We start from the raw sequence: 17,580 nt of genomic DNA on the forward strand, positions 1-17,580 counted from the left end.
CCAGGATTTCTAATCAGTCAGCTGTATCCCCCTTGAACATGTCGGGAATTGTAGTTCATGATCTCCGCGTTAGCCCCTCCGGATATGGAAGTTGTTGATGGGCGGGGCTTGGGTGGCCTCGCGGGCGGTGACTCTTTGCAGTGCACACTGGGACGAATTACTTTTCCGTCCGGTGTGGACCCTCCCGCGCGCGCTAGAGTTTGAAGGGCTTCCGGAAGTAGAATCTTCCCCCTCGGTCGCGTGGCCCGGAAGTAGCCGTCGGGCTCGCACCGAGGAGGCTCTCGCCATGTCCCTCATCTGTTCCAGTGAGTGGCTGCCCCGCTTTCTCCTTCTCCCACCTTCCCCTCCTGATTCCCGCGCGGTGGCAGAAGGGGGAAGAGAAGGATTGCTGATCGGTTTGGGCAGCTGGCGGGGAGGCATTCCTCTCCTCTGGTCTTCCTGGGCCGCGGCAGTAGAGGGGAGGGTAAAGCGGGCGCTTATGGCATCTCAGCCCTTCAGAGATCCCAGTGGGGATGGGGGGAGATTAGCCTTGGCCTCCGCTTTCTGGCAAATATATACGTACACGTGCGTAATATATATATATGGGTATGTACATGTAGACTCCGGTGTTCTTGTGCTCATGTATGCATGCAGGCACATACCTTGTATGCCTACTCTGGTTGGGATGAAGAACTGGTTCTTGGATCTTGAAATCCCAATATTTCGTTTGTATCTTTGCTGGAAACCAAAGGGTACGGCCTTAAGAGCACATCATGCCTTGCTAACAGTAAGCAGATCTAGATCTGATCAATATTTGGATGAGAGATCCCTTGGGAATCCTAAATATGCTTATTTGAGTTCTTTCATGGTGGAAGAAAGACATAATACAAATGTAGTAGTAAGATATAACTGCCATATTGTGAGGGCTAATGACGACATGAGGCTCCCACGGGTCTAAGACAGCAAACCTAAAGACAAATAGTCCCCCACGGGACTTTTGAGGGTTGTCAGCTAGTGATCTGGTGCTTAAATAGCTTGTTGGATCCCATTCAAGACTGATTGGTTCTTCAGTATCTATCAACAGAAGCAGCAGGTGAATCTGCTACATTAGTGGTGAACCATTTAGTGCAACCCTGCTTGCTAGAATAGCAAATATGTAGAGTTCTTAGCAAATTTTTGTTTAAAGTTCTTTATTCTTGTTAGAAATTCAGTTGTTTGGGCATTTAATTCCATTGCTGAATTGTTCTTATCAGGTAAGTATTTGTAATTTTTATAGTTGATTTCTAAAACTTATTATAGGTATTCAGTTTAGTAGCATGTTAAAACAGTGCATACTGTTTTTCAGTGTTTGGTTACAAACAAAAAGCAGTCCTGTAGTGCTTTGAAGACTGTTAAGCTGTAAATTCATATTGGCTAACCCATGATGAGTCTTATTCTCTAAGGTTTTGCATTCTTCTAAATTTGTACACTATCCTATCTTGTAGAAGGATGGGATAGAAGTATACTGAATAAATAAAGGTGCCATAAAGTTGCCCCCTCCCCCTTTTTGCTGCTGCAGACTGGCACTGCTACCAGCCTTGGAATTTGTTATAGTATTTGGTAAAAATCTTCAAAGTAGTTCTGCAGCTGTTTCTGTTTTTTAAGAAAAAACAGAACTACAGTGTAAAACCAAAGTCAGTTCTGTTATTTCTATTACACTTCTAAACAGTTATATTCTTCTAAAACTGTTGACTTCAGAGGACTTAGGATGTAACCATTTAAGATGTCACTGTCAGTTACTTTGTTTGCATGCTCATTTGCCCTGTGATTAAATATTGAATGAGCTAAGGTTCTCATGTAGGCTTCTTCCCCACCCTTTCATTATGCATCGCCCTACAATCAGCCATTTAAATCAAATTATCATTTTAACTCAAGTTTACTTCTTACTACTTCATAGCCATGAAAGAGATATGTTAAGTGTAATTTGTAATAGCAGAAACCATTGAACTCATGTCTTCATCCTGAAATACAATATTTCAATAAACATATGCCAACAACGCTTCATAAACACTTAGTATTTTTCAGTGGCTCTAGTTTCCAAAGCTCTGTTCTGTCTACAACTTTACATTTTTACCAGAAGACCATCAAATGTCCTGGCTGAATTTCATAACAAAAGCTACTAGATAGAACATAAGCCTTGAGGAGTCTTTACTCTGTATCTTTACAGAGTTCTCTAAGGCATCATTAATGTTTGTTATGGATCAAGTTATCTAATGATAATTTCTGCTTACTGCTGCAGAGAGTAAAATTTTTCTAAGCTGTATAATTCCACAAGGCTAGTAACTACAGTAAAGCAGCACAGATGTCTTGCTCCCATCTGTGTATTCAGATCCTGATGAATGGACCCAGAAAACTGATAAGTTGAGAGTGACAAATATTTCCTACAAATTAGCCAATTTGAATGCATCTATAATTGTGTACGCTGTAAATAGCTGGTTATGTGGGTGTTCCTGGAATTCTGCATCTTGAGGCATTAAGGCATTGGTGTGATTTGTATGTATGATACGCTTCTTTAAGACTTCAGGCTTAAAAAATTTATCTTGTCACATCCACAGTTTCTTACTTAATTCTCTTGAGGGACTAGCACAGTCCTACTGAATGTTAATTTGAAAAACTACTGTCTGCTTTTAATTAACTGAGATCATAATAATTTTTATTTATTTATACCCCACATTTCTATTTAAAAAACCCAAGGTGGCTAATAAATATAAACATAAACATCCTATAAAATATTGTGAGGGGATCTCCCCAATGTCCCAATAGAGGGAAACCCCTTAACCAAGATACTAGACCTCAGTCAGACCGAAGCAGTAAATATTGGCAAAAGTAAGAAAAAAGTTTATTTGGAGAGAGACTCAAACTGATGCACTCCAAACAAAACTGGCAGAGTGCATATTTCACAAAGCAATCATCCATTTATATATCTTCTTATAAATAAAGTCATCAGAAAATTGTTTATAAAAGTAGAATAGTTAACAAACAAACTTAAGTCAGTAATTTTTAAGAGTTAGCAGGTCATATAAACCACAGGGGTGACATTTAGCACTCATCCGGCACTTCTTGTTGTCTTTAAGAGAGGTACATCTGTGAGATAAGCTGGCAAATCAAAGGCATAACATTCAAGGCTGCCTGGGTCCCTGGGCGGGGCGGGGGGCGGGGGCTGCTGGTCACTTTTAGTGGTGGCAGAGAGCAAAATGTCCTGTTGTGAATCATTTTGTCTCACTTATCTTTTACTTATATTACAATTTTTAGAGAGTTTAAAAAAGTGGGAGAAAGGGCAACTTAGGAAAGAGGCAGCCAAACTTCACTCCCACAATGCCCTGCAAGAAAACCAAACTTAGAAAGACTTATAGCTAAAACTACATGATTATAAAAATCCCTTAATAAATACAAACCTTAATTAACTGATCATTAATTAAACAAAACAGTACTAGTGTTACTATGACAAGTGGCAACTAGGGAAGAAAATGCTTTGACTTCTCAGATGAAAGGTAGAAATGAGTTGCAGTCCCTTTTCAGTGCTTGAGCAGTCAGGGTGAGCCTGGCTCAGCCTTGATAATAGTAAGTATCAATAGATTGGGATATTGAATTATTATATAACCTTGAACTTTTCAGTAGTATATTGTCATTGCACACAAATGTCTTAGTAACTGAAATATGTCATATAAACCATAAATTTTATATCCTTAGTAGATATTACCATCTCAAGATTTCTTTTTTAAATCAAAATCAATTTTTGAAAGATCAACATTTCCCATTCTAACTTTCGTTTGCAGCACTGGATCCAAAGAACCGCAAGTGGAGCAAAGCTGGTGGAGTGGGACTTTCCCAACTCCACTTCCTGCTGCTTTCCGCTGAGCCCTCTGAAATTCCACTTTGGGGGGTTAGGGGATCCTCATGAACAATATAGGATGTGAAAGGGGGGCTTTGGTGTATTGGGGAAAATTCTGAAAATTCTCTTTCCCATCCACTATTAGTGAAAAGTTTTCTCCCCATTCACTAGTTGTCATTTGACTGGTGGAAGAGGTCTTTGGTTCTAACCCTAAAACTTCAGAGAACTGAAAGTTTGCATAGCTATAGCAAGCTTCTCTATTCTCTCATATGCTAGCTTGGTTCTTGAATTGGTGTATGTATTTCAAACACAGAGCCCTTTCTTTTACATACTTCAGAAGATGGAGGCATCTGACACAAACAAAAGGCATGAAGACTTGTATATCCTTGTAGAATACTGGAATTTTAATTACTTAATACTGTAGATTGTCTTGGATAGTTATTGGGAAGCATTTTGAGAGAGTAAAAGGCAGTAAAATCCATCTTGAGCAAATTCTGGAGATTGTGGGATATAAATCTTATAAATGAATGATAAAATATTTTAAAATCTGGCATTGAAAAGGATTTCCATTTTAGTACTAAGAGCTCCCCCATCCCCCCCAAAGTCTAATTTTCTGTTGGAGAAAAAGAAGAAGAATAGCTATGGTCAGGGAGGGGTGAAGTGGAGAAAAACATTTTTGGTTTTTTTTCCCTTAGCCTTAATTTCTCTAATAAAGGCTAGATATGCTGGCCACAGAATAATTGACCAAGTAATTCCACAACTATATTACTCTTGTAATGAAGGATTCATGCCTTTATATTGTCGAAGGCTTTCACGGCCGGAGAACGATGGTTGTTGTGGATTTTTCGGGCTGTATTGCCGTGGTCTTGGCATTGTAGTTCCTGACGTTTCGCCAGCAGCTGTGGCTGGCATCTTCAGAGGTGTAGCACCAAAAGACAGAGATCTCTCAAAGATCTCTGAGAGATCGCTGACACTGAGAGATCTCTGTCTTTTGTCACGGTGTCACTGTGACACTGAGAGATCTCTGTCTTTTGGTGCTACACCTCTGAAGATGCCAGCCACAGCTGCTGGCGAAACGTCAGGAACTACAATGCCAAGACCACGGCTATACAGCCCGAAAAATCCACAACAATGATTTATGCCTTTGTTTTTGTAATGATGTGTGGACAAAAAAGGTACAGTGCTTAGGGTTGGATCCTATCCTATTTTCAAGAAGGGGAGGTGGTTTTGTGTGATTTCTTCTTTTCAGTGCAGCCCTGTCCCATATGATATTTATGATCCACAGCATTGCCTGGTTGGAGTGGTTATAACTTTCTCTTCATCTTGCACCTGCAGAAAGGCTGGTAGGATCTGGCCTATATTATTAAAGTCTGCAGAAGATACCTGTTCAATATCTTACTTTAAGGGAGCTGGGATATTCCACTTTTCTCTAAGATTCCCTTCCTCTCTCCTAAAAGGCGGTGACATGTGTGGACATTTAACTTTTCTTGTCAGTTCTTACCTCAGTCTTCTCCTTCTCCGTGCAGTTTCTAATGAGGTGCCTGAGCATCCCTGTGTCTCTCCAGTTTCAAACCATGTCTATGAGCGAAGACTGATTGAAAAGTATATTGCAGAGAATGGAACAGACCCGGTGAACAACCAGCCATTGTCTGAAGAGCAGCTCATAGACATTAAAGGTGAAGAGTGCTAGAGCCAAGTTTCTTAAGTTATCCCCTTTTGTGATACTTCAGTTGAAATGTTTCTGTTCCTCAGAAAGTAGAGGCTCCACAGTGCACCAGCTGCTCATCATGAGATGATAGATGCTTCCATTTCATTCCCTCTCTTCCTTATTCCACATGTGCCCCCAGGTCCCTCAGTTTACCCTTCCATGTCTTTGCTTGTCATCTCAGTGAGGAAAGAGCCTAAGGGCAAGTAGGTCATTCTGGAATGGCAGTGGAAGCTGCCATTGAACTGCTTGTGAGGCCTATGCCACTTGTGAATGACTGATTTAGCCACTGTTGGTTTTAAAGGTGGCAGGTTGGTAAGACTAGAGGGGGGGTGGTTATTTCTAGAGTTAATGCTTATTTGTGTATGTCATTGACAGTTGCCCATCCAATTCGGCCAAAGCCACCCTCTGCTACTAGCATCCCTGCGATTCTAAAGGCACTTCAAGATGAATGGGTAAGTATCTTTTCTTACTATTTTATTAGGACGTAGAAGTTCCTTGTCTGTTCACTGATGCAATAGAACTGAGAATGTTCTTTCTGCTTTCCAGAAGTCAGAAGCCTTGGGGCCTTCCTGTGTGACTTAGGCAGTTATGCTAAGGTTTCTGTCCTGTTTAGAGTGGAAGAAATCCAGGCATTGCTATGGTGGGATGTTTGAGCACGGAGGAAGGAGATTTCTGAGCCAGGACTGGTTTCATCCTTGGAGAAAACTAATAGAGTGCAGTGTTAGCAAGACGTCAGATAAATTGTGCTGAGGAGTGCTTAACTGCCATTGCACCAAATCCTCCATTATCCTTAACCCTGTCTACCTTCTTCAGGATGCTGTCATGCTACATAGTTTCACCCTCCGCCAGCAGCTGCAGACCACACGCCAGGAACTCTCTCATGCTCTGTACCAGCATGATGCTGCCTGCCGTGTTATTGCTCGTCTCACCAAAGAGGTCACTGCTGCAAGAGAAGGTGAGACAAAGAGATGGTACTCCACCCCCCAGTGGTGTCTGGTCTTGAGGAACAGTATCTGTGTTAGTCGTCCATGCCCATCATATTTTGACTTGCTAAAGTTCCTTTTTCATTTCTGCACAGCCCTGGCAACTTTGAAACCTCAGGCTGGTCTCATTGTCCCCCAGGCTGCACCTTCTGCACAGCCCAATGCTGTGGTAAGTTCTACATGTCTGTCTCTGTCTGGCTCCTCTGTTCCTGCCCTATCTCCTTTCTCTGAGCTCACAAACTCCTCCTCTTTGTTTTTTTGCAGGGTGCTGGAGAGCCAATGGACTTAGGAGAACTGGCAGGAATGACCCCAGAGATTATCCAGAAAGTAAGAGATGACTTGGCTCATGATTCTCCATCAGTCTTTGCTCTAGATATTGTTGTCATGCTATCTGTGTTCTAAGCCATTGTGCCTTCCTTTCTACATAACAGCAGCAATGTCTGAGAATGTCTCAAGTCATTGGCTGTAATATGCCATGCTTGAGTATGGCTGTTCCTAATAATGTTTTATCTTGCAGCTTCAAGACAAAGCCACAGTGCTGACCACGGAGCGTAAAAAGGTAAGTGCTTTTTTTCAGTTTACAGGAAGGTGGGACCTCAAGTGGTTCTGGGATGTGTACAAAAAGAAGTTGCTGGTCCTTAGGCTAGGCTGACAAAACATCCCAGGAGAATGACTTCTCCGTTTGTTTTGTCAGAGAGGGAAGACTGTGCCGGAGGAACTGGTGAAGCCCGAAGAACTAAGCAAGTACCGGCAAGTGGCTTCACATGTGGTGAGTACTGTGCTCTTGTTTCATAAAGCCTTGAAGGATCAGGTGCTCTAAACCACATGTGTTTTACTGAGTTGCCTATTGCAGCCAAGTAATTGAGCTTCATCCCTACAGTCCAATTAATCCGCCTTAATGATTTTGCAGTCCTGTAACTGTTGCTTTAAGTTTTAGCCAGGCCTGGGAGCAATCTCTCCTGGAGTGGATAGGCTCTGATCGCTTAGCTTAGAAATGTCATGTTTCTGTCTGAGTATGATGCACACCCTCAAGCCCCAGTGCACCAGTGGTGTTTTGCTGGGCATTACCAAGGCCAGATCAGCATAATGTTCCGTTGTTGGGGATTGCACTTCTTTCCCTGATTGACTCTCTTGTTCTAGGAGTAATTCCAAGGTTGCTTCCCTTGTACTCTTATTCAAGGACATCAATTTGTTTTCCTTGCTACAGATACCAGAATCCCTTTGCTGCTTTTGTTAGTGATGGCCTGTGGTAGGCGGTCCACCACTGATTCTTATCAAAATGAGAACCTTTCCTATTGAGGGCATCAGCACATTGCAGAATTGCTGGCACAAAGTCAAATGCCTGAGAATGTTTGTCCATGTGCTTTGTAAGGGCTTCTTCTGATCTTACTTGGCAGCGGATGAGATGAAGCAATTGGAGGTTTCCTGTCCCTTAACCTAGAATGTTAATCTCAACACTTGCATTTGTATAGGGACTGCACAGTGCCAGCATCCCAGGCATCCTGGCTCTTGACTTGTGTCCTTCCGACACCAACAAGATCCTCACAGGTACATTAAGGCTTTTATGTGTCTACTTCTCTCCTGAGTGTTTCAATGTTAGGATAGTGGGGAGCATGGAGGCATCTCTGTTCCTTGCTTGGATTGAAAAGGATAGCCATTTGGGATACTGCTGCTAGCTTTGAAGAGTCCTGGTTCCATGAGGTTAGGCTGTGGGCATTTACTCAGCCAGTGTAAGTTCTGAGACAGCAAGTGCTGAAGGAATGCATAGCTGACTTTTTTCACTTGGACCTCTTGAATGAGTGCTGAACCCACTTGGTTTCTTGACTTCCTCTTTTATGTTTTAGGTGGAGCAGATAAAAATGTTGTTGTGTTTGACAAGAGCTCAGAGCAGATCCTGGCAACTCTCAAAGGTCATACCAAGAAGGTCACTAGTGTAGTGTTCCACCCATCCCAGGTAGGCTATAGGCTGCACTCAGTGTTTTATCTTTCAAGTCATGTCATGGACCTGCCTGAAACAATGCTCTAGTAAGTCTCCCTCAGTCTGTCTTTTAAGCAGACCTTTTAGGACACAGCTCTTCTTTCTGTTTCTGGTTAAGTAAAATTGCTTCTGTCTAGTTATCAGTGTGGTTTCTTTTTTCCCTCCAGGAACTTGTGTTCTCGGCTTCTCCAGATGCCACTATCCGGATCTGGTCAGTCCCTGGTGCTTCATGTGTACAGGTTGTGCGTGCCCACGAGAGTGCTGTGACAGGGCTGAGTCTCCATGCCACAGGTGACTATCTGCTGAGCTCCTCAGATGACCAGGTGAGATGACCAGAGAGGCACATGCCTAGATTGGTTTGTCTGTAAAATTGTCATGATCTGGCATCTGCAAAATGAGAGTGGACACTTCTTTACTTTATACAAACACTTAGCCTTTTTTCCTCTCCCAGTATTGGGCCTTCTCTGACATCCAGACTGGCCGTGTCCTCACCAAAGTCACAGATGAAACCTCTGGCTGCGGTAAGGACTCTGCATTTTGCCTGTAACCTTGGAACTTCAAGAACCTTGTAGCTTGGAACCTTGGAACATGACTGGGGGAGTGTAGAGACTCCAAGATTGGTGTGATTCATGGGAAGAAGGCTAGATGGAGGCTTTACCATCTCCTTACACACCTGACTTCTGTAGTGATACATTTTTTTTCTCTCTGCAGCTCTCACCTGTGCTCAGTTCCATCCTGATGGACTTATTTTTGGGACAGGAACTATGGACTCTCAGATTAAGATTTGGGACTTAAAGGTAAGAGAGATGCCAACATATTTAAAGTTGCTTACCATAAAAGGTTGTTATAAGAATTACTGAGCTATGTGTTGAAAACATTTAAATACTCAGATGCTCTATAGATGCTAAGCTTTACTACTATTGCTATTCTCCTGATGAATATTGAATGAGAATTGCACGTAGGTTAGTGTGCATGCCCCCCCCCCCAGTGCTGCCCTGGCATGTGCTGTAGCTGTGGCTAGACTTAGAATACTCCCAACTAGCTGGTAATGTCCTCTAGATATTTTCTTCAAAGCAAGACCTCTGTTTAAGATTCGTTTTTTAATGTGTCTCAAGGACTCCTGATGCAGTAACATGCATACAGTTTGGGAGCTGCCCCAGATCTTATCTCAGTGAAGTGAGACTGAAGTTTGGAGGACCAGCATGCACTGCTTTTATTGCTGATCACAGCAGCATATTGGGGTAGCTGGGTACAGTCATGTTATATGTTAATAGTAACAGGCTTCTCTCGTGCGATGAGAATTCGGACCATTGTATAGCTTCAACCATTTACAGGGGACTGGGCTAAAGAGGTGAAAGGTGAATCCCTCAAGCAGGTATCAAAGGAGAATGCATTGATACAGTAGAATCAGACTTTATTGCTTGAAGCCAAAGGCCATTGTAATTCATACAGTATTAGATACAGATCACATATATAAGTGTATAAAATGTATACTCACACCTTAATTGCATTATAGTGGGTCAGAGCCTATAAATCCATTCTGCTAAGCGTGGTCTTCCTTTGTCAGAACATACCTTTTTCACCAGAGGAAGGTGCCCTTGTTAGCAGAATGTATTTGTAGGATCTAGTATCTCCCCGCCCATTTTAGGAATGCAAAATAGAAAAAGAAATTCTTCAATATACCACCAGGTACTAAAGTGCCCCAGACATTCCAATAGTCTTTATGTAGGTAGTCTTACTGGTCACAGTAAATTTTGGAACCATTGGAAACATATCACTGCCTGTAAGGAGAATCCATACAGGCTCCTTTCCCTAGTCCCACAGTACAAAATTTAAGATTATGACAGAATCTTCTTTCCTGAAAGGTAATGTGCATCAGTTGGAGAAGCAAGGCTGTGAAATATTTCTTTATAAGAGTGTACAGTAAGAACAATGATGAAATTAGGTTGCTTTCCTCAACCAAACATTGTCTTGGGGACCGTTAGGAATACAGTTAAAATGGTCTAATATGACTGCATCAGGAGTAAAAATTGCAAGCTTACCTATATCAAAAGGCACTTGCATTTAATTTAGTTGACCATGGTTTGTTAACTAAAACTCCTTGGTTAACAGATGCTCAGATGTTTAAGATTCATCCCTCCTTCTTTGGCCTTTTTCATCAACTTTTAACTTGTTTGAGGGCACAGGATTAAAAGCAGACTGTAGATAATTCATCCACCTGGATGTTGGTGCCATTGCTAAAAGGAACTGAATTCCACATACTGTGTAAAAATGTCATAGGGAACATGAACTTGCACATTTTTTGTTCACAGTACAAGCAGGCATGGGGCAAAGAGCTTCCATCTCCTGGAAAGATAGGATAAGGCCAGGCTGCTGCTTTCTACCATAGTATGGCTTAACTATTTCCCTAACCAGTGTGACTGTCTGCCTCATTCAGGAACGGACGAATGTGGCAAACTTCCCAGGGCACTCGGGCCCTATTACCAGCATTGCCTTCTCTGAAAATGGTTACTACCTGGCCACTGCTGCAGATGACTCTTCTGTCAAACTGTGGGATCTGCGCAAGCTGAAAAACTTCAAGACATTGCAACTGGACAACAATTTTGAGGTTTGTGTGACCTTCCTTGTCCCCTCAAGCATCTTTGTTGCTGGTTCCTCTAATTTCCAGACCAATGGAAGCTGGGATCTCTTCATGTGCTTGGAGTTCTTCTGCCTGCTTTTTAAGCATGCCTTGACCATTATCTAGCCCTCTTGTAGCTGCTAGCACTACAGATAGCTTAGCTTTTTATGCCCACTTGGGTGCGGCAGAGAGTGGTGCACTTGCCGGAGAAATGTGGCTTATTGAAGCTACGTGCATCCCAAATGCTTTTTCCTTCTTTGGTTCAGGTGAAATCTCTCATATTTGATCAGAGTGGCACCTATCTGGCCCTAGGTGGCACCGATGTCCAGGTGTATATCTGTAAGCAGTGGACAGAGGTTCTCCATTTCACAGGTAAGAGGCTGAGGCTCTATACTCTGTTTTTAAAAGAAAAGTGCTGGCAGATAGTACTAAGACATAGGTTGGGGTTGTTTTATTTGGAAAAACATGCCACGGAGTAATTTTCCCTCTGATTATTTATTTATTTTTACAGAGCATAGCGGCCTGACGACAGGAGTGGCCTTTGGGCACCATGCTAAGTTTATTGCTTCAACAGGCATGGACAGAAGCCTGAAATTCTACAGCCTGTAGCCTCTGCTTCCTGTATGTGAAAGGGGTGCAGCCTGTTCTTCACTGTAGTGTTAAGATATTGGGGGGAACCATAGGGCACAAAGGGTGGGCTGGGTGGGGGGGTAAATGGAACTTAGGGTACCTCATAGCTTTTTCTCTTGGCTCAGGCTACCTATAGAATGGAAATATGAGCTCTGTACTAAATAGATTTGTTTTCCTCTTCCATATTTGTTCTTTTCCAGCTTTGTTTGTGCTGTGATTGTACCAATATTGAGCCAAACCCATCCAGTGAGGGGTGGTGGCAGGGATGAGGATGAAGAAGGGGATGGGAAGATTGCAGGTTTTTTGTAAGCAGCTCTCTAGTTTCATTAAAAAATTGTAACAGAACTTGTGTGGCTTTGAATAGTGTCTCCAGATGCGTGTGGGAAATGTATAGATAAAATATGTGGCCCTCACTTCTGGAAGGAAGCATCAGATTGATTAACTCATAACAGTAGCAAGCTATCATTTGCTAAATGAGTAGCTCAAAATATTGTGATTATTAGCAAATGCTGGAGGTAAGCCATGACTTGTTCTCTCTTGAAATGGAGATGAACGTAGCTTGAAGTGACTGTGGTACTTCCAGACAAGCTCATAAGTGGAAATATGGTACAGACATGATTCAGCATGAATCTAGAGGAGCTGGAAAGTAGGACTGGGGTAAGAACAAATTGCCCTGCCCCTGTTTCTTTCTTTACAAATATAATGAGACCGTTGTCTCTGGCTGCTCTATAAGCTAAATAGTTTGGATCTGTCCAAGGGATGCTGCTATCCTCTCCTCGTAAGCTGTGATTCTAGGTAATATATTATTGTAAGGGACTGGGAACATTTAAATGGTCATCCGTGCTTCCCCTACTAATAGGAATATATATTGACTGTAAGTAGTTACCTAATTTTGCTTGAAGTGGGCCTCTGGTGCAACGGTATAACAGGAGCAGGATGCTTCCATCCTTATCCTTGATTCAAAAATCTTGGTCCAAAAATCATAGAAAGATTGCCAAGACCACGGCAATACAGCCAGCCCAAAAAACCCACAACAACCATCATAGAAAGATAAGTTAGACCAGTTTAACTTCCTTACTATATAAACAGTACACAGGCTCCATGCATCTTTCTTTGCTTTCAAGATAGGTACAGCTTTTTACATCCTTTGCCCAAACCTGCCAAGCTTAAGAATAAAAATGAGTAATACAGAAATTGCTTAAGCTCCAGTTATGGGACAAATAGGTGCTCTTCCCCGCCTCATGGCATTTATATAATCTACTTTGATTATATCAAATGTTATTTCAGTGGGCAAAACTGCAAGTAACTAGTGCACAGATTCAGAGAAAATACTGTCCATTTTGGAAGTACCTCTTTTACTTGCACTCACTAATCAGAGCTGAAAACTCAGATTTGGTATAGATTTTACATGTCTATAACTAGCCTTCTGTTGCATGATTTGAATCCCCACTCTGCTGTGGAAGCTTGCTGAGTGAACTTGGGCCAGTGATACACACTCATCCTAACCTATTTATTTTTATTTACTTAGATTACTTATAGTTCTTCTTTTTCACTGAGAGTCAAGGCAGATTACACAGTGTGCGTCAGTATGACCAATGGCTCGGACATTCAATAACAATGCAAATAAGAGTATGGATTGCAGAATTTGGATACGAACAGAAATTCAAGAATAGAGCTGAAATGATGTTGAAACAAAGCATAAGCAATTAGGCACAACATTAAATGATGCAGAAGCTATCTAGTAGATATACAATGGTATAGTTCACAGTCCTATCGCTTTACCAAAGCATCTCTTGGAACCATTACCTTACGGTAGAGCCACCTCCCTATGTGAAAAAGAACTCCTGAATAATTCAGTTCTGCATAGTTTGTAGAAGGGCAGGAGAGTGGGAGCTTTCCTGACCTGCTCAGGCAGGCCATTCCATAAGATGGGTGTCACAACAGAGAATACATATGGATGGACAGTTGTTGATTTTGCCCAGTTCCATGGCTGCACCCCCCAAAAGACTGTTCAGAAGGGCATAGCTGCTACGGTGGAGCATAGGGAGAGGTGTGGTCCTGCAGATATGAGGGACCAAGACGATGAAGGGTTTTGTATGTGATAGCCAATACTATGCATTGAGCTTGGTAACAGATAGGTAGCCCATAGAGTGACTAGAATGGAGCTCCACGAAGCTCCTGATAATAACTGAGTACAGCATTCTGCACCAACGAGTCTCTGAGTAGATGTTGAGGGAAGACACATGCAGAGGACATTAATCTAGTCCTCACATTACTGTGGTGTTGATCCAGGTGGCCAGATCAGCCATGTCAAGGTAGGAGGCCATCTTTTGGGGTAAACTGAGTTGGAATAAGGTATTTCTTGAAGCTGTATCGACTTGCTTCTCTAGCAGCAGTGCTGGATTCAGTATAACCCCCCATGCTTCTAACCGAGTCTGCAAAGGTCAACTGAACCTCTTCAAAAGTGGGAAACACAATGTCCTTCAAAATGTTTGCTTTCCTAATAAGCATCATTTCTGTCTTGTCTGGGTTCATTGTCAATTTGTTCGCTTTCAACCATTTTACCACCACTGTCAGGCAGCAATCCAAGATCTCTACTGCATCACCTGGTGATTTTAGTGAGATGTAGAGCTTGGTGTCATCTGCATATTGATGACAACCAATTCCGTAGCTAGGAATGATTTCTCCTAAAGGCTTTACATAGAGGTTGAATAACATGGGGGATAAGGATATACCTTGTGGAACCCCCCAAGATAACTCCCACATAGCTGATCTTCAACAGGAACCCTTTGAGCCCATTCAATGAGGAATGATTTAAACCAGTCCATCCCCTGATACTACTCACTGTGAGAATACTGAGTTGTGAGAATAAAATGAAAGGGGTGGGGGGATATAACCTGCTTTGAGTTCTCATTGGAGCAAAAAGCAGAGTATAACTGAAGTAAATGAACTTTAATTTTCTTATTTCACATGGTTCTGTACCCCTGGAAGCTTCTAGAAACACTGTTCAGCTTCTCTTCTAGTTTCTCAGTTTTTAAGAGCTGTTGTCTATTCTACCAGTCTTTAGTAGCATAAGGACTAGCATTTAACACGTTACTTCAAACCAGGTTTCATGGACAGCTTCTGTGTCTAGGTCATAGTTCCATACTAAATCATCTGACTGGCAAGGTAGGGGGTATACAGAGACCAGAACACAGTCTTTGTATGCATTCCAGCTTTAGGCCAGGCGAAGTATCTAGAACTTTTGTATATCTGTTGCTTGATAGCAACAATTTTTTTGTTTTTAAAAAGTAGTTCTATTCTGATATATTGTCGAAGGCTTTCACGGCCGGAGAACGATGGTTGTTGTGGATTTTCCGGGCTGTATTGCCATGGTCTTGGCACTGTAGTTCCTGACGTTTCACCAGCAGCTGTGACTGGCATCTTCAGAGATGTAGCACCGAAAGACAGGGATCTCTCAGTGTCAGAGAGATCCCTGTCTTTCGGTGCTACACCTCTGAAGATGCCAGTCACAGCTGCTGGCGAAACGTCAGGAACTACAATGCCAAGACCACGGCAATGCAGCCTGGAAAATCCACAACAACCATCGTTCTATTCCATTAGATAACTAAATGGCAAAAACAATTATTCATTTGATTCCTGGGCAGTGAGTACAGGTAGTGCAAAGAGAGAAAAATGAAAATGACATGAAGACTTGCAAAACCTACTTTACTAATTGGGCTGATGAGAGTGCCAGCTTCTGCCTCTGTTTCTTGGTCATCCTTTATCTGTTATGTCAGAGTACGAAGGTAAATACAGCCTCATGGGGAGCTGCTTACTGTACTGTTCACGAGCTTTAACGGTCCTTTGAACTAAGATACATTCTCCCCTCTCTCTGAAGTTTGTCATGTGAAATGCTTTAGATGAACAATTCTGAAAATTCCAACTATAAGTTAGTTTCCTGCCATGCCTAATAAAACAAATGGAGCATTAAATAAATGTGTGTATTTCTGTCCAGTTCTGTTTCCAGCGAAGTGTCTAGATTTGCGCTAAAAATTTCACTAGGAGCATAAGTTAGAAGTGTTGTATGCACTCTTATTTCCTTAAGCTTACATTGGTTTGTTTAATGGATTAGAGCTTCAACAAATTTATCCACTTCTCTTACTCTTGAAGTGAGCCTGTTGGGACTTGCATATGAATGAGCTGGGATAGATTAGTCAGTCAGCAACCCAACCTGAACAGGGCTGAGGACTCCTGGAGAAAAGGGTCACTTCCACACGTCCTTAATGAGACGGCCTGCTAACGGAACTTTGGCGGGTTATCTCACTCATTACATATGTCATCGTTTCCTATGTGCAAGCAGGTCATGATTCCAGGTTTTGAGCGTTTTTTGTGAAACTTGCTTTGTTCCGTTTTCATTTCTGATGCCACTTTTTCCACGTGATTATCTACCATATCAATGCATCTGGAGGCTTTTTTGCGCTTGTGAAGTGCCCTCACACAAATCTCCAGCCCCTCCTCTTGCCATTACCCCCTCACACAAGCGTCTGGCTCACATGCATGATTGTATAAGTCCCCCCCCCCTTTTAAAAAACGTATTAAAACGGTCCTTACGCTATTACGATGCCGTGCTTGCTACATTGGATCACTCAGCAATCAGACTCTGTTTAGGAACAACATTGGGAACAGAATGCCATTTCAACTAGCATTAAAGCCTGTTGTTTTAGAAAATACAACAGCTCCTAGCAGTGCTTCCCCCCACCCCCGTGCGGCATCAGGCAAGAGGGGGATGGGGATTAGAGCAGAGGCTCCCTCTGATCCCTTGGCAACCGCTTGGCTTGTGCATGGCCTTCTCAAGGCGCCATGGAGGCGGCGGGGAGCACCACCCCTGCTGCTGTGGGATGTTGGGAGGGCCTCCCCGCCACACTGAGCCTTCTCGCAGCCTGTGCTGAGCTCTTCTGGGCCTCTGGAGGCCCCAAGGAGGCAGCGGAGAGGCAAACTGTTTCGCCCCTCACTTGCTCCTTATCCCTGCATACTGCACCTCCGCGGGGATAAGGAGTGAGTGCTAGGGAACATGGTTTGCCTTTTATATAGTAGGATATGAAATTGTGCGATTGCGCTACTCTATTGTTCACATATTTATTAAAACACTTTTGTATTTAAAACGGGGAAATCAATGGTAGAGAACGGAGTACTACACATGCCCAGTTTCTACAGAAACAAAGGCAGGACAATATAGCACAGTCCCGCATGCACTCAAAAAAAAAAAAAGGAAAGTTGGGCGGGACTGCACCAATGTCATTTGTGAAGTACAGAAAGAATGCACTTTCTGTTTTGGGACCTTTTTATCTTCCGCTACAAACACACACAAGAAACGCATGAGGACGCTGTGTATGGAAGGTGAGTTATCAAAGCGGGTTGGGAAGACTCGGCTTCGGGACAGAGAAAGCTCGGGAAAAAAGGAACATGTGGAAGTGACCAAGAAAAAAGATGGAAATATTTAAAGGAGTGGTACTTGAATACACTAGTGCATTTCCTCCAGTTTTCTGCCTATATTTATTTATTTATTATTTATATTTCAATTTATATACTGCCCATCCTCAGGGGCTCTGGACGGTGAACAAGTTAAAAACAATAAAAACAAGAAAACAACAATACTAAAATCAACACACAAAACAATAATGAAATAAATTAACCACGTGCAATGGTGGGGAGAACCCCCCACCCCACCCCAAAGGTGGGAGGCCGACATGGCACCACCCCCTTCAACCACTGAACGCCTGGCAGAACCGCTCTGTCTTACAGGCTCGGCGGAACAATAATATGTCCCGC

At 42.6% G+C, this 17,580-nt stretch overlaps 1 protein-coding gene across 1 annotated transcript; it reads left to right on the forward strand.

The window, feature by feature from the left end:
- Positions 1 to 172: 172 nt before the first annotated feature.
- Positions 173 to 12,114, forward strand: PRPF19 (pre-mRNA processing factor 19). The gene is made up of 16 exons (XM_054972141.1): positions 173 to 305; positions 5,377 to 5,526; positions 5,934 to 6,010; positions 6,372 to 6,513; positions 6,637 to 6,710; positions 6,806 to 6,868; positions 7,059 to 7,100; positions 7,236 to 7,310; positions 8,014 to 8,089; positions 8,386 to 8,495; positions 8,687 to 8,842; positions 8,971 to 9,040; positions 9,231 to 9,316; positions 10,957 to 11,127; positions 11,406 to 11,511; positions 11,651 to 12,114. Exons 1-16 carry the CDS (start codon positions 287 to 289, stop codon positions 11,746 to 11,748), a joined length of 1,515 nt encoding a protein of 504 aa, XP_054828116.1. The 5' UTR covers positions 173 to 286; the 3' UTR covers positions 11,749 to 12,114.
- Positions 12,115 to 17,580: the final 5,466 nt, after the last annotated feature.

This window comes from Eublepharis macularius, chromosome 2 (genome assembly GCF_028583425.1).
Source record: "Eublepharis macularius isolate TG4126 chromosome 2, MPM_Emac_v1.0, whole genome shotgun sequence".
NCBI lineage: Eukaryota > Metazoa > Chordata > Lepidosauria > Squamata > Eublepharidae > Eublepharis > Eublepharis macularius.

What these genes read in the sequence shown, in the direction of transcription:
- PRPF19 (XM_054972141.1), top strand. An exon ending in GGTCACTGCTGCAAGAGAAG is followed by an intron (nt 6,514 to 6,636) that starts GTGAGACAAAGA and finishes ATTTCTGCACAG; the next exon opens with CCCTGGCAACTTTGAAACCT. An exon ending in AACTGGACAACAATTTTGAG is followed by an intron (nt 11,128 to 11,405) that starts GTTTGTGTGACC and finishes TCTTTGGTTCAG; the next exon opens with GTGAAATCTCTCATATTTGA.